This window comes from Pseudorca crassidens, chromosome 8 (genome assembly GCF_039906515.1).
Source record: "Pseudorca crassidens isolate mPseCra1 chromosome 8, mPseCra1.hap1, whole genome shotgun sequence".
Classification (NCBI taxonomy): Eukaryota; Metazoa; Chordata; class Mammalia; order Artiodactyla; family Delphinidae; genus Pseudorca; species Pseudorca crassidens.
Window position 1 is genome coordinate 100,933,250 of NC_090303.1, and position 15,776 is coordinate 100,949,025.

At 64.2% G+C, this 15,776-nt stretch overlaps 1 protein-coding gene across 7 annotated transcripts in view; it reads right to left on the reverse strand.

Annotated features, from left to right (window-relative positions):
* Positions 1–203: 203 nt before the first annotated feature.
* KCNH2 (potassium voltage-gated channel subfamily H member 2) overlaps positions 204–15,776 on the reverse strand; it is a 33,065-nt gene continuing 17,492 nt past the window's right edge. For 3 of the 7 annotated variants that reach the window (XM_067747419.1, XM_067747420.1, XM_067747422.1), the window contains 13 exons: positions 14,453–14,617; positions 12,668–13,111; positions 11,863–12,074; positions 7,068–7,496; positions 6,182–6,569; positions 5,654–5,853; positions 4,913–5,165; positions 3,727–3,920; positions 3,382–3,481; positions 2,481–2,753; positions 2,218–2,404; positions 1,706–1,883; positions 204–466 (listed from right to left, as the gene is read on the reverse strand). In XM_067747419.1, coding sequence (XP_067603520.1) covers positions 338–466; positions 1,706–1,883; positions 2,218–2,404; positions 2,481–2,753; positions 3,382–3,481; positions 3,727–3,920; positions 4,913–5,165; positions 5,654–5,853; positions 6,182–6,569; positions 7,068–7,496; positions 11,863–12,074; positions 12,668–13,111; positions 14,453–14,617 — 3,152 coding nt within the window. In that variant the 3' untranslated portion in view covers positions 204–337. Of the gene's footprint in view, positions 467–1,705; positions 2,072–2,217; positions 2,405–2,480; positions 2,754–3,381; positions 3,482–3,726; positions 3,921–4,912; positions 5,166–5,653; positions 5,854–6,181; positions 6,570–7,067; positions 7,497–10,018; positions 10,476–11,862; positions 12,075–12,667; positions 13,112–14,452; positions 14,618–15,776 lie in introns of those variants that run through there. The other 4 variants (XM_067747423.1, XM_067747424.1, XM_067747426.1 and 1 more) reach the window with 4 other exon arrangements.

Genomic DNA, 15,776 nt, shown 5'->3' on the forward strand with positions numbered 1-15,776 from the left:
TATCCTTAACAATAAGAGCAGTAAATAGCAGAAAAGTCCTTGAGGTGCCTGAGGCCCAGGGCCGGGTGCCTCCGGCAGTTAGACCGGCTACTGCCCCCAGGGCAGTGAGGGGACCACAGACCCCCATCCACTGCCCGGCCCTGTCCCTGCCCCTCCCCCCCACAACGGGGCCCAGGGGACCGCAGGAGGAGATGGTCCCAAGGGCTGGAGGAGGAGCTGTGCCTTCCTATTCCTCTCCCGTCAGCGGCCAGGGCCTCCCGGGCAGGGCCTCCACAGGAGGGGCCCAGGCAGCGCACTGAACCCTGGGTGAGCCATGTGTCCACACTGGTCAGCCCCACTAACTTCCCGGGTCTGAGCCGTGTCTGTGCAGGGGCTGGGAGGTGAGGGCCCCCAGCTGGCCCGGCAGGGAGAGGCGTCGAGCAGGGCCGTCTTGGGGTAGCTCCTCGCACGCCATGAACTGGGAAACCTGCAAAGAAACCGGAGTGTGAGAAGCTAGAAGCCAAGGGGCAGGGGAGGGTCAGAGGATAGAGAGGGTCAGGAGACCCTGGCGACAGACAGAAGAGGCCTGGAGGGCACAGGAGAAGGGCCAAGGCAGACAGAGCACGACTCCCACCGGCTCTGGGAGAAACGCGCTCTGGGTGGGCAAGAGCCAGACCGGGCATCTGGGGGCCTCGGGAGCTTCTGCCTGACTCAGGGAGAGCCTGAGGCCACAGCCGCTCCCCTTCCCAGGGAACATGGCTGCTGGATTCAAACCCAATCCAGAATAAGGGGCCCTGAGCTGGCACAGAAGCTGTACAGAGAGAGAGACAGGGTTCTTTCCTCCAATCTAGAACTCAGGGACCTAGAAACAGAGGCAGGCGGGCGGCCAGGCCTCGGAAGGCCAGGCAGAGTACCAGGGCCGGCAGGGGGGGCTTTGTGGGTGCTGACGAGTCTGCTGTGAGATCCCTGCGGAGGAGGCTGTGAAGGGAGACTGGCACATTGGCTGACGTGGGCCCTGGTGTCTGCAAACAGGAGCAGATGCCAGAGGGAGGGGAGAGCAGATGCCAGAGGGAGGGGGGAGCAGATCCCAGGCCACCTCTTGTCGCCAGAGGAGCCCCATTCTTGAGACCCAGACACAGCTGTCCCGTCAGGAGGCCAGGAACACACGTGTCCACTTGGGAGAGGACAAAGGGCAACAGAGGCCCATCTCTGGCAGGAGGGGAGAGATGCGGGCCGGAAGTGCTACCCTGGGGCTTAGCCAGAGCCTTCAGGACAACCCCGCAAAGCGCTGAGCATGAGAGTCAACGGTTGGCAGCAGAACCTGACCCAGCGGGTATCAGTCGCAGCAGGGGCTTGGGACCCTATCCCAAGGGCACGCTGGCACCCAGCACCACCACCAGGCCCCTGGCTCAACAGTCCCTCCACCCACAGCCATGACACAGGCACCCTGAGTAGATATGGCCATTCAGGTGACACTAGGGGAGCGAATGCCACTCGGCCTGCTGGCTTCCTTGGCCCAGCTGTCTGGGGGCTTAGTTGGGGGCTCTCCTGCTGTGCTCTGTGCTCGCAGCTCCTAGGGCAGCCCTCCTCCAGGAGTACAGCCTGGGATGAGGGCAGGAACAGGGTGGGAGGCGGCTGGGGCCCAAGGCCAAGCAGAAAGGGCAGCAAAGCCGGTCTGGGGTGGAATCGGTGCAGAAGAGGCAGGGCTGGGGTGCTTGGAACTTACCTGAGAAAGCGAGTCCAGGGCGAGGGTGGGGATGGGGCTGACGGGCAGCAGAGGGGAGGTGGAGGTGGGGCCGGGCCCCGGGGTAGTCACAGCACTGTAGGCAGGCGGGACCAGCGTCACCTGCCTCTGCAGCAGCTGCAGGACAGTGGCCATGTCTGCACTCAGCCGGGTCTCCAGCCTGGGGCGAGAAGGAGGAGGACGCCCTGGGTCTCAGGGAAGTGGAGACACCAGTGACTGCAACTTCAGGACCACCCTCTGGACAGCCAACTGGTCAACCCCAGGTCCACTCTTCATTCTAGGTGTGGCAGCCCCTGGCTCGGCTCTGAACACAAGGAGAGGGTCAAGCTGCTGGACACGTGGACAGGCCTAGACAGAGCAGACACCCACTTCACCCTACAACACTGCCCGAAACCCACAGGCCACACTGCAGTATGCCCATGCCCCACCCCTACTAGCCCGCGCCCCTGGACACACACAGCCGGGCCCAGGCTGATCCCAGGGACCACCGTCACCTGTTGAGCTGCCTCTGGAGGGCATCCAGCCTGCTCTGCACATCGCCCCGGGGCCGGCGGCCAGGGCTGGAAAGAGGGATGTTGAGGAGGCTGGGGGCGGGGGCGGGGCAGCGAGGCAGCTCCTGGTACTGGTGGCCCCGGCTGTCCCCCCAGAAGCTGAAGATGTTGGACACTCCTGAGAAGGCGCCTGGAGCCAGAGAGCTGGGTTGAGGCTGGGACAGAGGCCACGCCCCGCCCGCCTGCCCAGGGGGCCCTCCCCCTACCTGACAGTGGGTTACAAGTGTCGCTGCTCTTCTCTCCATCCTCAGTCAGGGGGTCCCCACCCGGCGGCTCTCCGGGGGGCCTGGGGCTGGAGAAGGGCACCAGGCGGAGGGGGCTGGAGCTGCGGCCTGGGCCCTCATCCTCACTGCTCTCAGGGCTGGAGGGGCCGCTGGACAGGCTCTCCCCCCACGGCCCCCCCTGCCGGCCCCGGCCACTCAGCCCTTCCCCCGCCCGGCTCGGCCCCAAGGCCGACACCTCCCCTGGCTGTTCCGGGTCTGTGGGAAACAGAGAAGGGGCCTCAGAGCAGGCAGGAGGCACAGAAGGGAGGGGAGGGGAGGGGAGGAGAGGGGAGGGGACTGGAGCAGGTCTGGGAGACGACTATGGCTGGACGCCCTGGTTTGTCCCCAGTTGTTTCTTCTGCTCTCTTTCCCCCACTTTCAAGAGGACTGAGAACTCGAGGGCGGGACCAGGTCGTCTGTGACCACTGGCTGCCCAAGCACGGGCAGTGGCACTGCTGGGAGGGGCTCTCTGGGACCCCGGGCCCTCAGCCCCCGTGCTGGCCTCCTTGCCCTCCTTTGTCCTGTCTTTCCTCCCCTCATCAGTTCAAAGCAGTGCCCACCAGGACACCAGCCCTGTGAGGACCAAAGAAACTTAGGCACGGCCCTGCCTTGGAGGGTGGAAGAGGGCTTCCTGGAGGAGGCGACATTTCCAGTGGGCCTGAAAGGATGGGGTGATGGGGTGGGGGGCGGGACACTGAAGGTAGGACCGGAAGGTCTGTGTAGCCTGGGGGGAGCAGACCCGCCGGACCCCGCGCTCCGCCCTCAGCCCCGCCTCCTCTAGACCCCGCCCCCACCCGCCTCCCGGCTCACCTGGACCCCGCCCCCTCCCCTCCCCCCGCCTCACCCCTGTCAGTGCGCCTGCGGAAGGACAGCTTGCGTTTGCGTTGCCGGTGGAAGCCGCCCTCCAGCTCCGCGCTGCCGGGAGAGCCGGGGATCATGTTGGTCTGGAACCAAGAACGGTGTCAGGGCCCTTCCGCGCCCACCCAGCCTGCCCGGTCCCGGCCAGACCCCCTGCCGAACAGAGAAGGTGGGGTTGGGGGTGTGAGCTCTGCCCCGGGACCGGGGCTGAGGCTGGGACGTTCACAACCTGGTCTGACCCAGATACCATTCGACAGACAGGGAAACAAGCCCAGAGAGAAGGTCACACGGCGAAGGGGCAGCCACCCAGCATGCAGCGCGGCCCACTCACATCCCGCAGGTTGAAGGTGATCTCCAGGCTGGACCAGAAGTGGTCGGAGAACTCGGGGTACATGTCCAGCACCTCCAGCAGGTCATCCCGGTGGATCTTGTGCAGGTCACAGTAGGTGAGGGCCCGCACGTCCCCGTTGGACTTCCCAGGGCGCGCATACAGGTTCAGAGGCTCTCCGAAGATGTCATTCTTCCCTGGAGGCCACCGAGAGGGGGGCTCAGCCCCTGGGGCGGCAGCAGAGGCAGCGGGCACCTGACTTCCAGGCATTCTCACCCTGGCCGGGCGCCTCCCCTCAGTCTGGTCACCAACTGCCAGGCCCCAGCCCCCAGGGCCAGGGAAGCATCAACCAGCCCATCCTCCCCCAGCTCGCAAAGGCAGGGCGTGCGGGCCAGCCGGCAGCTGCCCGTGGCCCTGGCTTCCTCCTTGGGTTCTAACTCCTCTGGTACCCCCCAAAGCCCGCGTCCCAAACACCCTCCTGGCCAAACACTGCACCCCCATAAACAATGTTCTTCAAACTACAGATCAAACACAGTAGTGAATCAAGACCAGCATTCTGTTTACTGAAAGAAAACAGGATAGCACAGCTTAGCACAGCATAGAACAGGAAACACCAGGATGTAGTTAAGGCGACCGTTGTTTAGCAAAACTTTGGTTTCAGTTGTGTTTGGGGGTGTTTGTGGCATAAGCACGTATTTATGCCGAACCGAGAAATAAAAAATCTATAAAGACCCTCCCCCCCGTTGGCACATCTGCCCTGAGGTGTCCAGGGCCAAAGGAAGGACAGGCAGAGGGCAGGGAGTCCCAGTGCCCAGGTACACCTGCCCACGTGCACAGGTAGGGCAGAGAAGGAGCGTGAGGGGAAGAGCGGCAGGACTCCCTTTGCTTTCGAGGCGAAGGCTTGGTTGTACTGCCTGAGGCTGTACAACCTCCCTTCACTGTCTACCCTGGAGCATCTGGATGTGGTCCTGTTTTAAGGAACAAGAGTGTCACTGCCCGTGAGGAGACCCTGCAGGGAAGCAGAATCTGGAAACCCCCAGAGTCCTTTCCACCGACCCCTTGGAAGGCCTGAGCTTGAGTGAGTTAAAGGAGCCCAAGGTCCCTGTGGGTAGTCCCGGGGCCACAGCCCCTAGGGCTGTGTCCTTAACGGGCTGGGTGGGACCCCTCCAGGCCTCGGTCCCTGCCGTACCCAGGATGGCCACGACAATGTCGCCCCGCAGGATCTCGATGGAGCCCCGGGAGATGAAGTAGAGGGCGGTGAGCAGGTCCCCGGCGTGCACCAGCGTGTCCCCTGGCGGCGCGTGCGTCGTCTTGAACTTCATGGCCAGGGCCCGCAGGCAGCCCTTGGTGGCCCCTCGGAAGGGCTTGCAGTGCTGCAGCAGCGAGCGATTCAGGTGCAGGCAGATGTCGGCCTGTAGGCACTCGGGGAAGCCCTTCAGCACCTGCAGGCAGGGGGCAGCTCAGCATGCCCTCTCCCGGGACCCAACTCCCACCCCCACCCGGAGATCCAGCGGGGAGCACCAGGGCGTCCGGTATCAGGAGAAGGACCTGGGTGCCCACTCCAGCTCCACCCCTTCCAGCCGTGCACCCTTGGGGACGACGCCTCACTGCTCTAACCTCCACGTTCTAACGCGTGAGGCTCGGAGACCAGCTCCTGCCTGGGGCTGTCGTAAGGATTAAACACGATCACCCACAGCCTGGTCTAGCACCTGCCCCAAAGCGACCGTTCACCCAGTAAACGAGCTCCATGGGCAAAAGGAGGGTAACGTTCCTCTCAGGGTCCCGCCTGGCGCTAACTGGGACCACCTGAACCACGGGGGAGGGTGACTCTGGCGGTCTGAGACGTGCCCGCTACATCAGGAGGAGTCCCTACCATCACGCGGCTCCCTCCAGCCCACCATCAACCAGAGGCCAAGCCCAGCGGCCTCACCGCATTCATGTCGATGCCATTGGTGTAGGACCAGGCGTGCTGGAAATACTCCTCGAGGCGCTGGCGCAGCGGGTTGGGGATCTGGTGGAAGCGGATGAACTCACGCACCCGGAGCATCTGCGTGTGGTAGCGGGCCGTGCCCGAGTACAGCCGCTGGATGATGGCCGACACGTTGCCGAAGATGCTGGCGTACATGAGGGCTGGGGGCGGGGTGAGTGGGGCCGTCAGCGTCTGAGGGGCCCCGCCCACCCCTGTACCGGGTCAGCAGCACATGCAGTCACGTCTCATTGTAAGCACACACGCGAGATGCACAAACACAAAAGCCCAGGCACACACACCCCTCGGCTCTGCCCTGCGCCTCTGCCCTGGTGTCCCAGCCCCAGACATGCCATGTGGAGGCCCCTGGGGTCTCTAAGGCCCAGGGCCCCCCTCTGGCTCCTCTAACACCCACCCTCTCCTCTGTCTCGGGCCCTTCCCAGACCCCGGGCCCCTGGCTGGCCCCCGCGCCCGCCCCAGGGGTGCACTCACAGCCAATGAGCATGACACAGATGGAGAAGATCTTCTCCGAGTTGGTGTTGGGCGAGACGTTGCCGAAGCCCACGCTGGTGAGGCTGCTGAAGGTGAAGTAGAGGGCGGTGACGTACTTGTCCTTGATCGAGGGCCCGCCCAGGCCGCTGCTGTTGTAGGGCTTGCCGATCTGATCGCCCAGGTTGTGGAGCCAGCCGATGCGGGAGTCCATGTGCGGCTGCTCCATGTTGCCGATGGCGTACCAGATGCAGGCCAGCCAGTGCGCGATGAGCGCAAAGGTGCACATGAGCAGGAAAAGCACGGCCGCCCCGTACTCGGAGTAGCGGTCCAGCTTCCGTGCCACGCGCACCAGCCGCAGCAGCCGTGCCGTCTTCAGCAGCCCGATCAGCTATGGGGGTCGGCGGATATTCAGTGGGGGAGGGGGGCAAACGAGGAGAGGGGGCGCTGCAGTTCTCGCGGGACATCGGAGGCGAGATCCCCGAGGAGCTCTCCCCGGGACCTCCTCAAAATAAAAGCGCCTCCCACTCACTGGGCGCAGCACGGAGCCCATTCACCTTCGTGCCAGCTCTGTGACAAAGGGCTCACGGTTCCCAGGGCCAGAATGAGGAAAGTGGGGCTCGGAAAGGTGCACCCCCCCTCAGGTGCCCGGCCAGAGCTCCCACTAGCTTCCAGGGCACTTCCGTGTGGCCACTTTGGACACAGACACATTAGGAAAAGGTGAGCCCTCTGGACCGCTCCAGCTGGGGAGTGGCTCACATGGAAAGGGGAGCAGGTGCGGGTTAGCTGGGGCTCTGCCATGCGTCTGCCACCCTCCCTCTGTCCCCACCCACCCCTTCACCCCACCCCCCGCTGCCCTCCCCTTGCCCCTGCCTCCTTGCCAACCCACCTCTTCAGAGCCAGAGCCGAAGATAAGCAAGTCAAAGGGGATGGCGGCCACCATGTCGATGAGGAACCAGCCCTTGAAGTAGTGCACGGCGATGCGGCCGGGGTGGCTGACCACCTCCTCGTTGGCGTTGACGTAGGTGGTGCGGAAGTTGATGAGGATGTCCACAATGAACATGATGTCCACGATGAGGTCCACCACAGCCAGCGGCTGGCAGGCATAGCCGCAGTCGGGGGCCGGGGGACCCTCTTCCGTCTCCTTCAGCAGGAAGGCGGCCGAGTAGGGCGTGAAGACCGCCGTGTAGATGACCAGCAGCAGGATGAGCCAGTCCCACACGGCCTTGAAGGGGCTGTAGTGCAGGATGGTCCAGCGGTGAATGCGCGGCGCCTGCAGCTTGTACTCCGGCAGCACGTCGGCCCCCAGCGACAGGACCTGAGCCGGCAGGGAAGGTGCAGGTGAGGGCATGATGTCCAGCCAGGGTCTGGGCAGGGAGGACGGACCGTGGGGCCCTCCAGGGCAGGAGCAGCTAGCATCTCTGCTGGGCCCTCCAGAGCAGAGGCCACGCAGAGTAGGCGGGGAAGCCCACCTCAGACAAGCGGACACGGCCACTCACCAGAGCTCCTTCCCCACGTGGCACGGGACCTCCTGGCTGGCTGAGTCCAGGGCACCGAGCAGTAACACCCACAGTACTGCTCCCCACCAGCAGTACAGACCGATAGCTATGGATGTAACTCCCACCATGAGATCTTACCCACCCCCCCAAACACCACACACACACACACACACACACACACACACACACGTCCCACATAACTACAGTCTCTGTCCAGATAATGCTCTAAGGACTACAGCTTCCGGCCTGGGCGATGTAAATGGTGGTGGTCACTGCAGCTCCTTACAAGTCCCATTGCTGGTGGCCCAGGGACTGAGGGCCTAAATGTCCCCTCATGCCTCTGGCCCAAGGATACCAGCCACCCAGCCTCAGGCCCTTTGGCATCCCGGAAAGAGAGACCATGACACTCACTCCCCCTCCCTCCTCACCCTGGCCCAGGGCAGCCATTCAGAAGTGACCACCCAGCCCCGCACCGGCTCACCTCCTGTCCTGCCCCTTCATCACCCAGGCAGAGGCAGGCTCGCCATCCGGACCAGGTGGCAGCAAGTCACACCCCTCTTTCCCCCCAAGCCAAACTAGAGGAGCCGAGACCAGCTTTCTCGCGCTGTCCCAGGAGCCTCTGTCTGTCCCCCTGCGGCCTCCTCCTGCCCCTCAGAATCCCCAAACTCTCCCAGCCTGGCCCTGCCATCCCTGGGCAGCCAAACCCAAGGCCTCACCCGCCCCCTTGAGAGCCAAGTTTGCCGGCCCCGCGGGAGCAGCGCTAAGCGCCAGGGCCCCGCATCCTCAGGCCTCTGTGCTGGGAAGGGCCGTGGTGGGTGGAGCCGCAGACTCCCATTCATATTCAAGCTGGGGACCCCCTGGAACCACCCTCACCAGATGGACTGTGTGGAGACCGTCATTAGTGGAAGTAACCGGAAGTTAAGATGGACCATAGTTAGGGGTTTGGCCACAGGGGCTCCAGAGGCACAGGATGGGTGGGGTGGGCAGCTGGGGCCTAGGGCAGGAGAAGGGGCACGTGGCTTCTAGGCCCCCGCTTCTGCCCTGCCTTCAGCCCGAGCCCCTTGCTCCTTAAGGCAGAAAACATGGGCGGTGAACTTTCAGGGGTCAAGTGGGGACTGCAAAGGGCCCTCAGAGACAAGGAGGCAGGAGAAGGTTCCCGGATGGGGCTCCTCACCACACCTGAGAGGCCAGGCCCCCGGAGGCGGTGCTGAACCACACCTGACAAATGGGATCCTGCCCCCTACGTGAGTCCGCCCACAGCAGGACCAGCACCGCCCAGGACACAAGCACACATGCCGGGGGCAAGGCCAGGGCACGAGGCCCGGCCCCGCAGCCCTCCTCCTGTGGGGGCCGGCCGGGCTGCTCAGCTCTGCAACCACCAGCTCGCCACACGGCCTTGCCGGTATATAACCTCCCCTGTTACATAACCTGTTGTCACACAGAATACTGAAGCTCATTTAAGCCAAACCCCGGGCCTCACCTGTGGCTGCGAAGAATCCCCTCCCACACCTGTCCCCCAGCTGGGAGGGTCACAGGAGCCACGGCAGAGAGTTTAGGTGCTGGTGGTGGCGACAGGGGTGGGATTCTCAGACCCACCCGTGAGCCGCTTCCAACTCCCCGGGCCATCCTCCCTGAGCTGGCTTCTGGCTCTCTGCCAGAAGCCCCCCAGGGGCTGGAGACGTGGCTCCCAGGAGGTGCCCATAGAGTCGGCAGCCTGGGGGACCAGAGCGTAGCCACCAGCACCTCAGGCTGCCCCAGAAGAGGTGGACCCGGTGCCCGGCTCAGCCTGCCCTCACCACTCAACCAGTGGCCTCTGACCCCAGCCTCCTCGGGTCTAGCCCCCCAACCTAGACCCCCGAAGCAGCCCACGCCTCCCTCGCCCGCCGCAGGGTCCGCTCACGACACACAGAGCGCTGGAGGGGTGGAGCCCCTGCGCCTCTGTGCCAGGCCCAGCTGCTGCCCGCTGGCTGGGGGAGGTGGGGTGGGGGTGGAAGCCATCCTCTCCTCCCCCGTCTCCCCGCCATCCCCTCCGCGCACCCACTTCGCTCCTGTTCTCCCCTCTCCTCCTTGTGCGTTTCGAGCTAGAAGGCTGGGCCACGGAAGCCCAAGGAGAAGGGAAGCACTGGCAAGAAAAACACTGTTCACCTAGGCCCAGCGGGTCTGGAGCAGAGCGAGCAAGCCGGAGCCAGGAGTGGGACGAGCGGGGCCACAGATCCCAGGGCTCCCAAACCATCCTGCATCTCAGAAGCCCTCTCCCGGCCTGGAGCCAGAGCCCTCTGGGCCGCATCCAACTCGGTGCCCCCGCCCCGGAGGGAGGGGAGGGGCTGGGGCGGTCACCTACCTCCTGGGCCACCAGGCTGGAGATGCGCACGGCCCGCCTCACCCGGCCTTTCTGGGCCCTGGGCTGCAGAGCCCCTGTCCTGCTCGCCTTCCCCGCTGGGGCCGCCATGGAGGACTTGGCTCCCCCCAGCTTGCCTGCCCGGGGCCCAAGGGCCCAGCCAGCGCCTCACCTGCACCTCAACAGCAGCCTCGGCCCAGGCTGCGCCCCAGCCGCTGGCGGCCTGGCTCCCAGGGCAGCCTCTGGCACGAAGCCAGGGTCACTGGGGCTGGGCCTCGGGGCTGGGGTCACCCTGGCAGTGAGCGCGGACAGCAGCCCGCCTGGCTCAGGCCGCCCATGGCCCCCTGGTGCCGGCCGCGCTGCCAGGGTGCTGCGCTCTGCCCGCTGCCAGCCCAGCAGCGGCAGGGCACCGCGGTAGGAACCTCGGCTCCTCCAGCCGGCCCCTCCTCCTCCCAGGTCCCCACCCCCGCCCCGCCGGCACCGGGCTCCCGTGCCCCGCCCGCCGGCCAGAGGCCCCCTCCCCCGCGGCCCGCTGCTCCGGGCTCCCGCTGCAGCCACTCCCGCGGCCCGTGCCCCTCCCCCTCCCCCCGGCAGCCCGGCCTGTCACCGCAGATTAATGGTCTCCCCGACACCCCCGCCCCGCCGGTCCAGTGCCCAGCCAGCCAGAGTCAGACAGACACCCAGAGATGGAGCGACCGGCCGGCCACCAAAGAGCCAGGAGCACAGGCTCACGCTGGCGCGCACAGACCACAACACGACAGCACACGCTGTGGGCACAGGGGCAGGGCAGCCGGCAGGGCTCCAGGTGAGGACGAGAGAGGCAGAGGTGGGAGGGGGTGAGGCCGAGGCAGCCAGATATGGGGCCTAGGGTCGGGGGGAACGTTCTGGAGTCAAGGCCAAGGGGCCAGAGACCTGGCAGGGACCCAGAGAGCCAAGGCGGCAGCGGAGCGGGGCCAGGAGGAGGGCTGAGGAGGCCCACGGCAGCGCGCGGACAGCTCCCTCACTCGGGCGGCTCAGGGAGCCCAAAGGAGCTGGAGGGGGCGGTGGGACTGAGGCGAGCCAGGTGTGGCCCGGGAGCCCCCTCCGTCCCCGGCTTCTCAGTCCTGACCTTCCCCCGCCCCACCCCCAGGCCAGGACGGGAAGGAGCTGGGATGGACTGGGCAGTGGGGCTGGCTTGCTGCCAAGAGGGGGCAGGAGACCAGGCTGGCCCTGCCACTGGGCAGTGTTGGGCAGTGCCCCCCCCGGGGCTGGCAATCTTCTCTGGTCTGGAATTCGGGGACTTGACCCCTCTTGTATCTGTGCACCCAACTCCATACCCTCCCCTCCCGACTTGGGAAGGAAAACTCTCCTCTCCCATGGTCTGGGGACAGGGGTGGGCACCTCTAGGCCAGCCTGGCCCTAGCACCGGGTTCCCACCCTCTGCCTGGCTCATCACATTGGCCTAGAAGAATCAGGACCCCCAACCTTGACCTCTGTGGCCCCTTCTAACGGGAAACCTCCCGTTGGTTTGCCCCCAGGACTCTGTTGTGCCCCGTGGCCACCTTCTCCCACCCACCCTCACCCTGCCAGGTGCCCGGCCTCAACTGCCCTGTCTTCCCTGAGCCCCATCCACCTGTCCTCTGTATCTGCCCCTCCCGTGGGCACCCCCTCCAGTCTCCCTTGCTCCAGGATCTCTCTCGTCCCAGCTCTGAAACGCCACCCTCACCCCCAGCCGGCACGTCCGCCACCTTCAGGAGGCCCTCACTGACTGCACCCCTCCACCCCCCCTTCTGACCACAGTCCACTCCCACTCCACTCCCTCCAAGCTCCTCCCACGTGAGCGGAGAGCCAGCGAGCTGGACACCTACCTGGGTGACCTTCTCAGTGACATTATGGGTCCGCTCCTTTATCTTGGGGGCTATGATCTCCCGGTCGCTGGTGGGCGAAGCCAGGAAGGGGTCGCCCTTGAGGTCCACAAAGTTGAGGGTGATTTGGGGAATCTTGCTAATGGTGCGGTAGCGCACGAGGTCCGAATCTGATGTGGAGTTAAGCAGGCCGCTGCGCAGGGGGTGCATGGCCCCTGGGGTGGAGGGGAAAGGGGGTCAGGGTGGCAGGCAGGCAGGGGCAAAGGCCGTCAGGTCGACGACACAGAGCTGAGATGGAGACGGGCCCTGCAGGAGCCAGGCCGTGGGGTTCACTGAGGCCAGCTCAGGAAACAGGAGTGGAGTCCCTGAGAAACAAGTGAGGGCAGGCCCCTCCCCACCGTAAGGAAGCGCGCCTGACGCAGCTATGAGATGACGAAGGGGAAAGAGCCTCTATACGGGTCTGTTCAGCAGGCACTGGGAGCCTGCCAGAGGCCCAGGTGGTGGCAGGGACCCAGATGCCTCTCCCGCCTTCCCGACTCCCGTGGGCATCCCCGCTCCAGGCCAGCCTGGGAGAGCCAGCTTCTCGGGGCCAGCACCTGCTCTGAGAGTGGAAGAATGCAACGGGATGAATGCACGTTTAATGGAATAAAAGGCTACTTAATGGGATTAAGTAAGCGCTTAATAGGATTTCCATCTCCCAGGCACACAGGACAGGGCGGAGAGGGAGGAAGCTGTGGGCCTGGAATGGACAGGCCCGCGGCTGAGGACGCAGCCGGGCAGTTGCTGCAGGGGTGGGGCCGACCCTCACCGGTGCTGGCGTGGCGCGGCGGCGGGGGCAGCGCCCCAGCGCGCATGGCCTCGATGTCGTCGGCCGAGGAGGCGCGGCGCACGCTGGCGCAGCTCTCTCGGGAGCGCGTCCGGGCCAGGCTGCAGCTGGAGCCCGAGGCGTCAGGGTTGAGGCTGTGCGCCCGGGGCGACGGGTGTGCGCCGGGCGCGCAGGCGGGCGGCGAGCCCGGGCCCACCAGAGCGCGCCGCTCCTCCACCGGCCCGAGCCCCACCACGTGGTTGTCCATGGCCGTCACCTCGTCCAGGGCCAGCGACTCGCTGCTGGGCGCCGCGGGCGTCAGGTCCATGTCCACCACCACGGCCCCCGGGGCACCGGCGCCGCCTGCGCTACCCGGCCGCACCGACGAATCCCGGGCGGTCAAGGCCAGCAGCGCGGGCAGCTTCAAGCGGAAGGTCTTGGCGCGGCCTGCGGGGAGAGGGGAGGTGCGTGGCGTCAGCAGCCCGGGAGAGGGCCAGGCCTAGCAGCTGCAGCCCAGTCACCAAGGGGAGGGAGGAGGGAAAGTGGGAGCCCCGAGAGCCGCCGGCACCCCTCCACCCCCACTCCTACTGCACAGAACTCAAGTCTCCAGAAAAAGTCTAGAGTGCAGTCGTATCTAAGACTCCGCCAATAATAAACCACCATTTCTTGAGCCTCACATCACCGGCAGTCTCTACATAAACCACCTGTGGCTCTCACCACTGCACCCATCGGGTATCATTACCTCCATTTAGACTTGAGGAAATTTAGGCGTCAGTGAGTTATGTGATTTGCTGGAGGTCACACAGTAAATGGCAGGGCCTGCATCCACATGGAGGAGTGATGCCACGGGTTCCCGCCGTACCCTGCCACCTTGGAGGTGGTACCCATGGAACAGGTGGGGCCAGTGTTACTAATGCTGCCACTTTAGAGCTTGAGAAACCAAGAGGTGGTTTCTTTCGCCATGACTCTAAGGGAACATTTAAAATTAAACCCAAGTGGGGCTTCCCTGGTGGCGCAGTGGTTGAGAGTCCGCCTGCCGACGCAGGGGACACGGGTTCGTGCCCCGGTCCGGGAAGATCCCATGTGCCGCGGAGCGGCTGGGCCCGTGAGCCATGGCCGCTGAGCCTGCGCATCCGGAGCCTGTGCTCCGCAACGGGAGAGGCCACAGCAGTGAGAGGCCCGCGTACGGCAAAAAAGAAGAAAAAAATTAAACCCAAAAAGGCCACGCAGGGGGAGGAGGAGGTGTCTGAGCCTTTGAGTCATGGGGGGATGAGGTGAGGCCTCCACGCCTCCAGCCACAGGGAGGAGTCCCCTCACATCCTCTTCTCAAGTAGCCGAGGCCACGGCAGGGAGCTGACCCGTCCGGGAACAAGGACCAGAGAGAGAAACTTCACAGAGTTGAGTCCATGAGAGACGGGGCCTTCTCACGAGCAGAGGGGGCTGCCCCGAAGTGGCCAGGGCCATCTGGGAAGGGTGAATCCCCCATCCCTGGGGCTGGAGAGAGGGTCACTCCCAGGGGATGCTGTGGTGGGACCCCAAGCGGGTAAGGCTATGAAACCAGCCATGCTCCTGCCCCAGGGACCTGTGAATCTGGGCTCAGTCACTCCACCGCACCTGTCCATGCTGAGCTGGAGGGGACCGGCCGTGTCCCCCATGTTCCCTCCCCCACCCCTGAAGGGATCCCCTCCGCACCCCTTCCTACAGAGCGTTGCCCTCGGGCAGCCTCACGGCCCCAGGGAAGGGAAACCGTGTATTCCTGCACCAGCCCAAGAGCACAGCTGCACTTACCGGGGGCCAGCCAGCTGGTGGGCGGGGCACGGTGATTGGTGTCACGGTCTGGGGGCCCCACCATGTCCTTCTCCATCACCACCTCAAAGTTAAGGATGAACATGATGACAGCCCCATCTTCGTTCTTCACGGGTACCACATCCACCAGGCACAGGAAGCAGCTCCCTGCGAAGCGGAGACACGGCCACTGTGCGACCAGGCGGAATGGGCCCCCGAAACCTGAAGGGGCCTGTCCACTTCTGCCTCCCCCACGGCTCCCACACACAGTCCTGCCCCTTCTCACCATTGCCTCCTGCCCCACCCCCTCCTCCTGCCACCTGCCGGCCAGAGCTGCTTCCCTAATCCGGCCGCTCCAGCTTTCCGCTTTCAAAGCTCTCCCTTTCCCTCTGCTTGCCTTGGTTCTCCAGCCCTCTCTCCCGATGTGCATTCTCCTCACACTGCCTTCTGCTCCTTTCTTCCTGGGTTGCCTCACCTTTTTCCCTATCCTCTCGCGCTCTATCTTTGCTTTTCCTCATGCAAGGCAGTGCAGCCTGGAGGTTAAGCCCACAGACTTTAAGCCCAGGATCTCAGGGTTCAGATCCCAGCTCTGCTGCCTTGTCATTGATGCATTTTTCTTACGTTTTTAACCTCCCTGTGCCTCATTTTCCTCATCTATAAAATGGGAACGATGATAATTCGTTCCTCATGAGTTGTAAAGATTAAATAAGTCAACACGTGCCAGCTACCTAGGGCAGTGCCTGGCGTGCGCCGAACACTAGAGACAGGTTAGCCATCACTCTCTGTCTCTCTGTCTGTCTTTGCTCCTCTTCGTTCGTACCCAACTGTTGTGTCATCCACAAGAAGATAAGTTCAGAACTTGAGAGCAAGAGCTTCAAAACCTTTACAGCAATTGGGCATTGCCGCAAAACCCAAGCATGTGATTTTTGTATTTCACACAAGTATTGGTCTGTGACACGTTAGAAACAAAACTGATCCTTCACCAGAGTTGAGAGGCGCTGCTTCTAGATCTTCCATCTGTCTCTCGTCTTTTTCTCTGTTCTTGATTTTTTTTTCCCCTCCCAATGTCTCTCTCTGGCCACCAGGCCCCCTATTCCAGCTGCTGTCAGTTCACCAGGCCAATGTACCTGTTCCGCCTCTGCCTTTGAGCAGTGCACGGCCCCCACACCCTCCTCTCTGCTGATTTCTGAAAGAGACCCTGGTGCGCTCTCAGGCTCTGCCTAAGGCCCAGCTCAGAACCCCCGCCTCCAGGAAGCCCTCCTTGATGCAACAAGAAGGCGCATTAACATTCTGTTCCTCCATGGACCTGATGGGGACCAAGCATGTT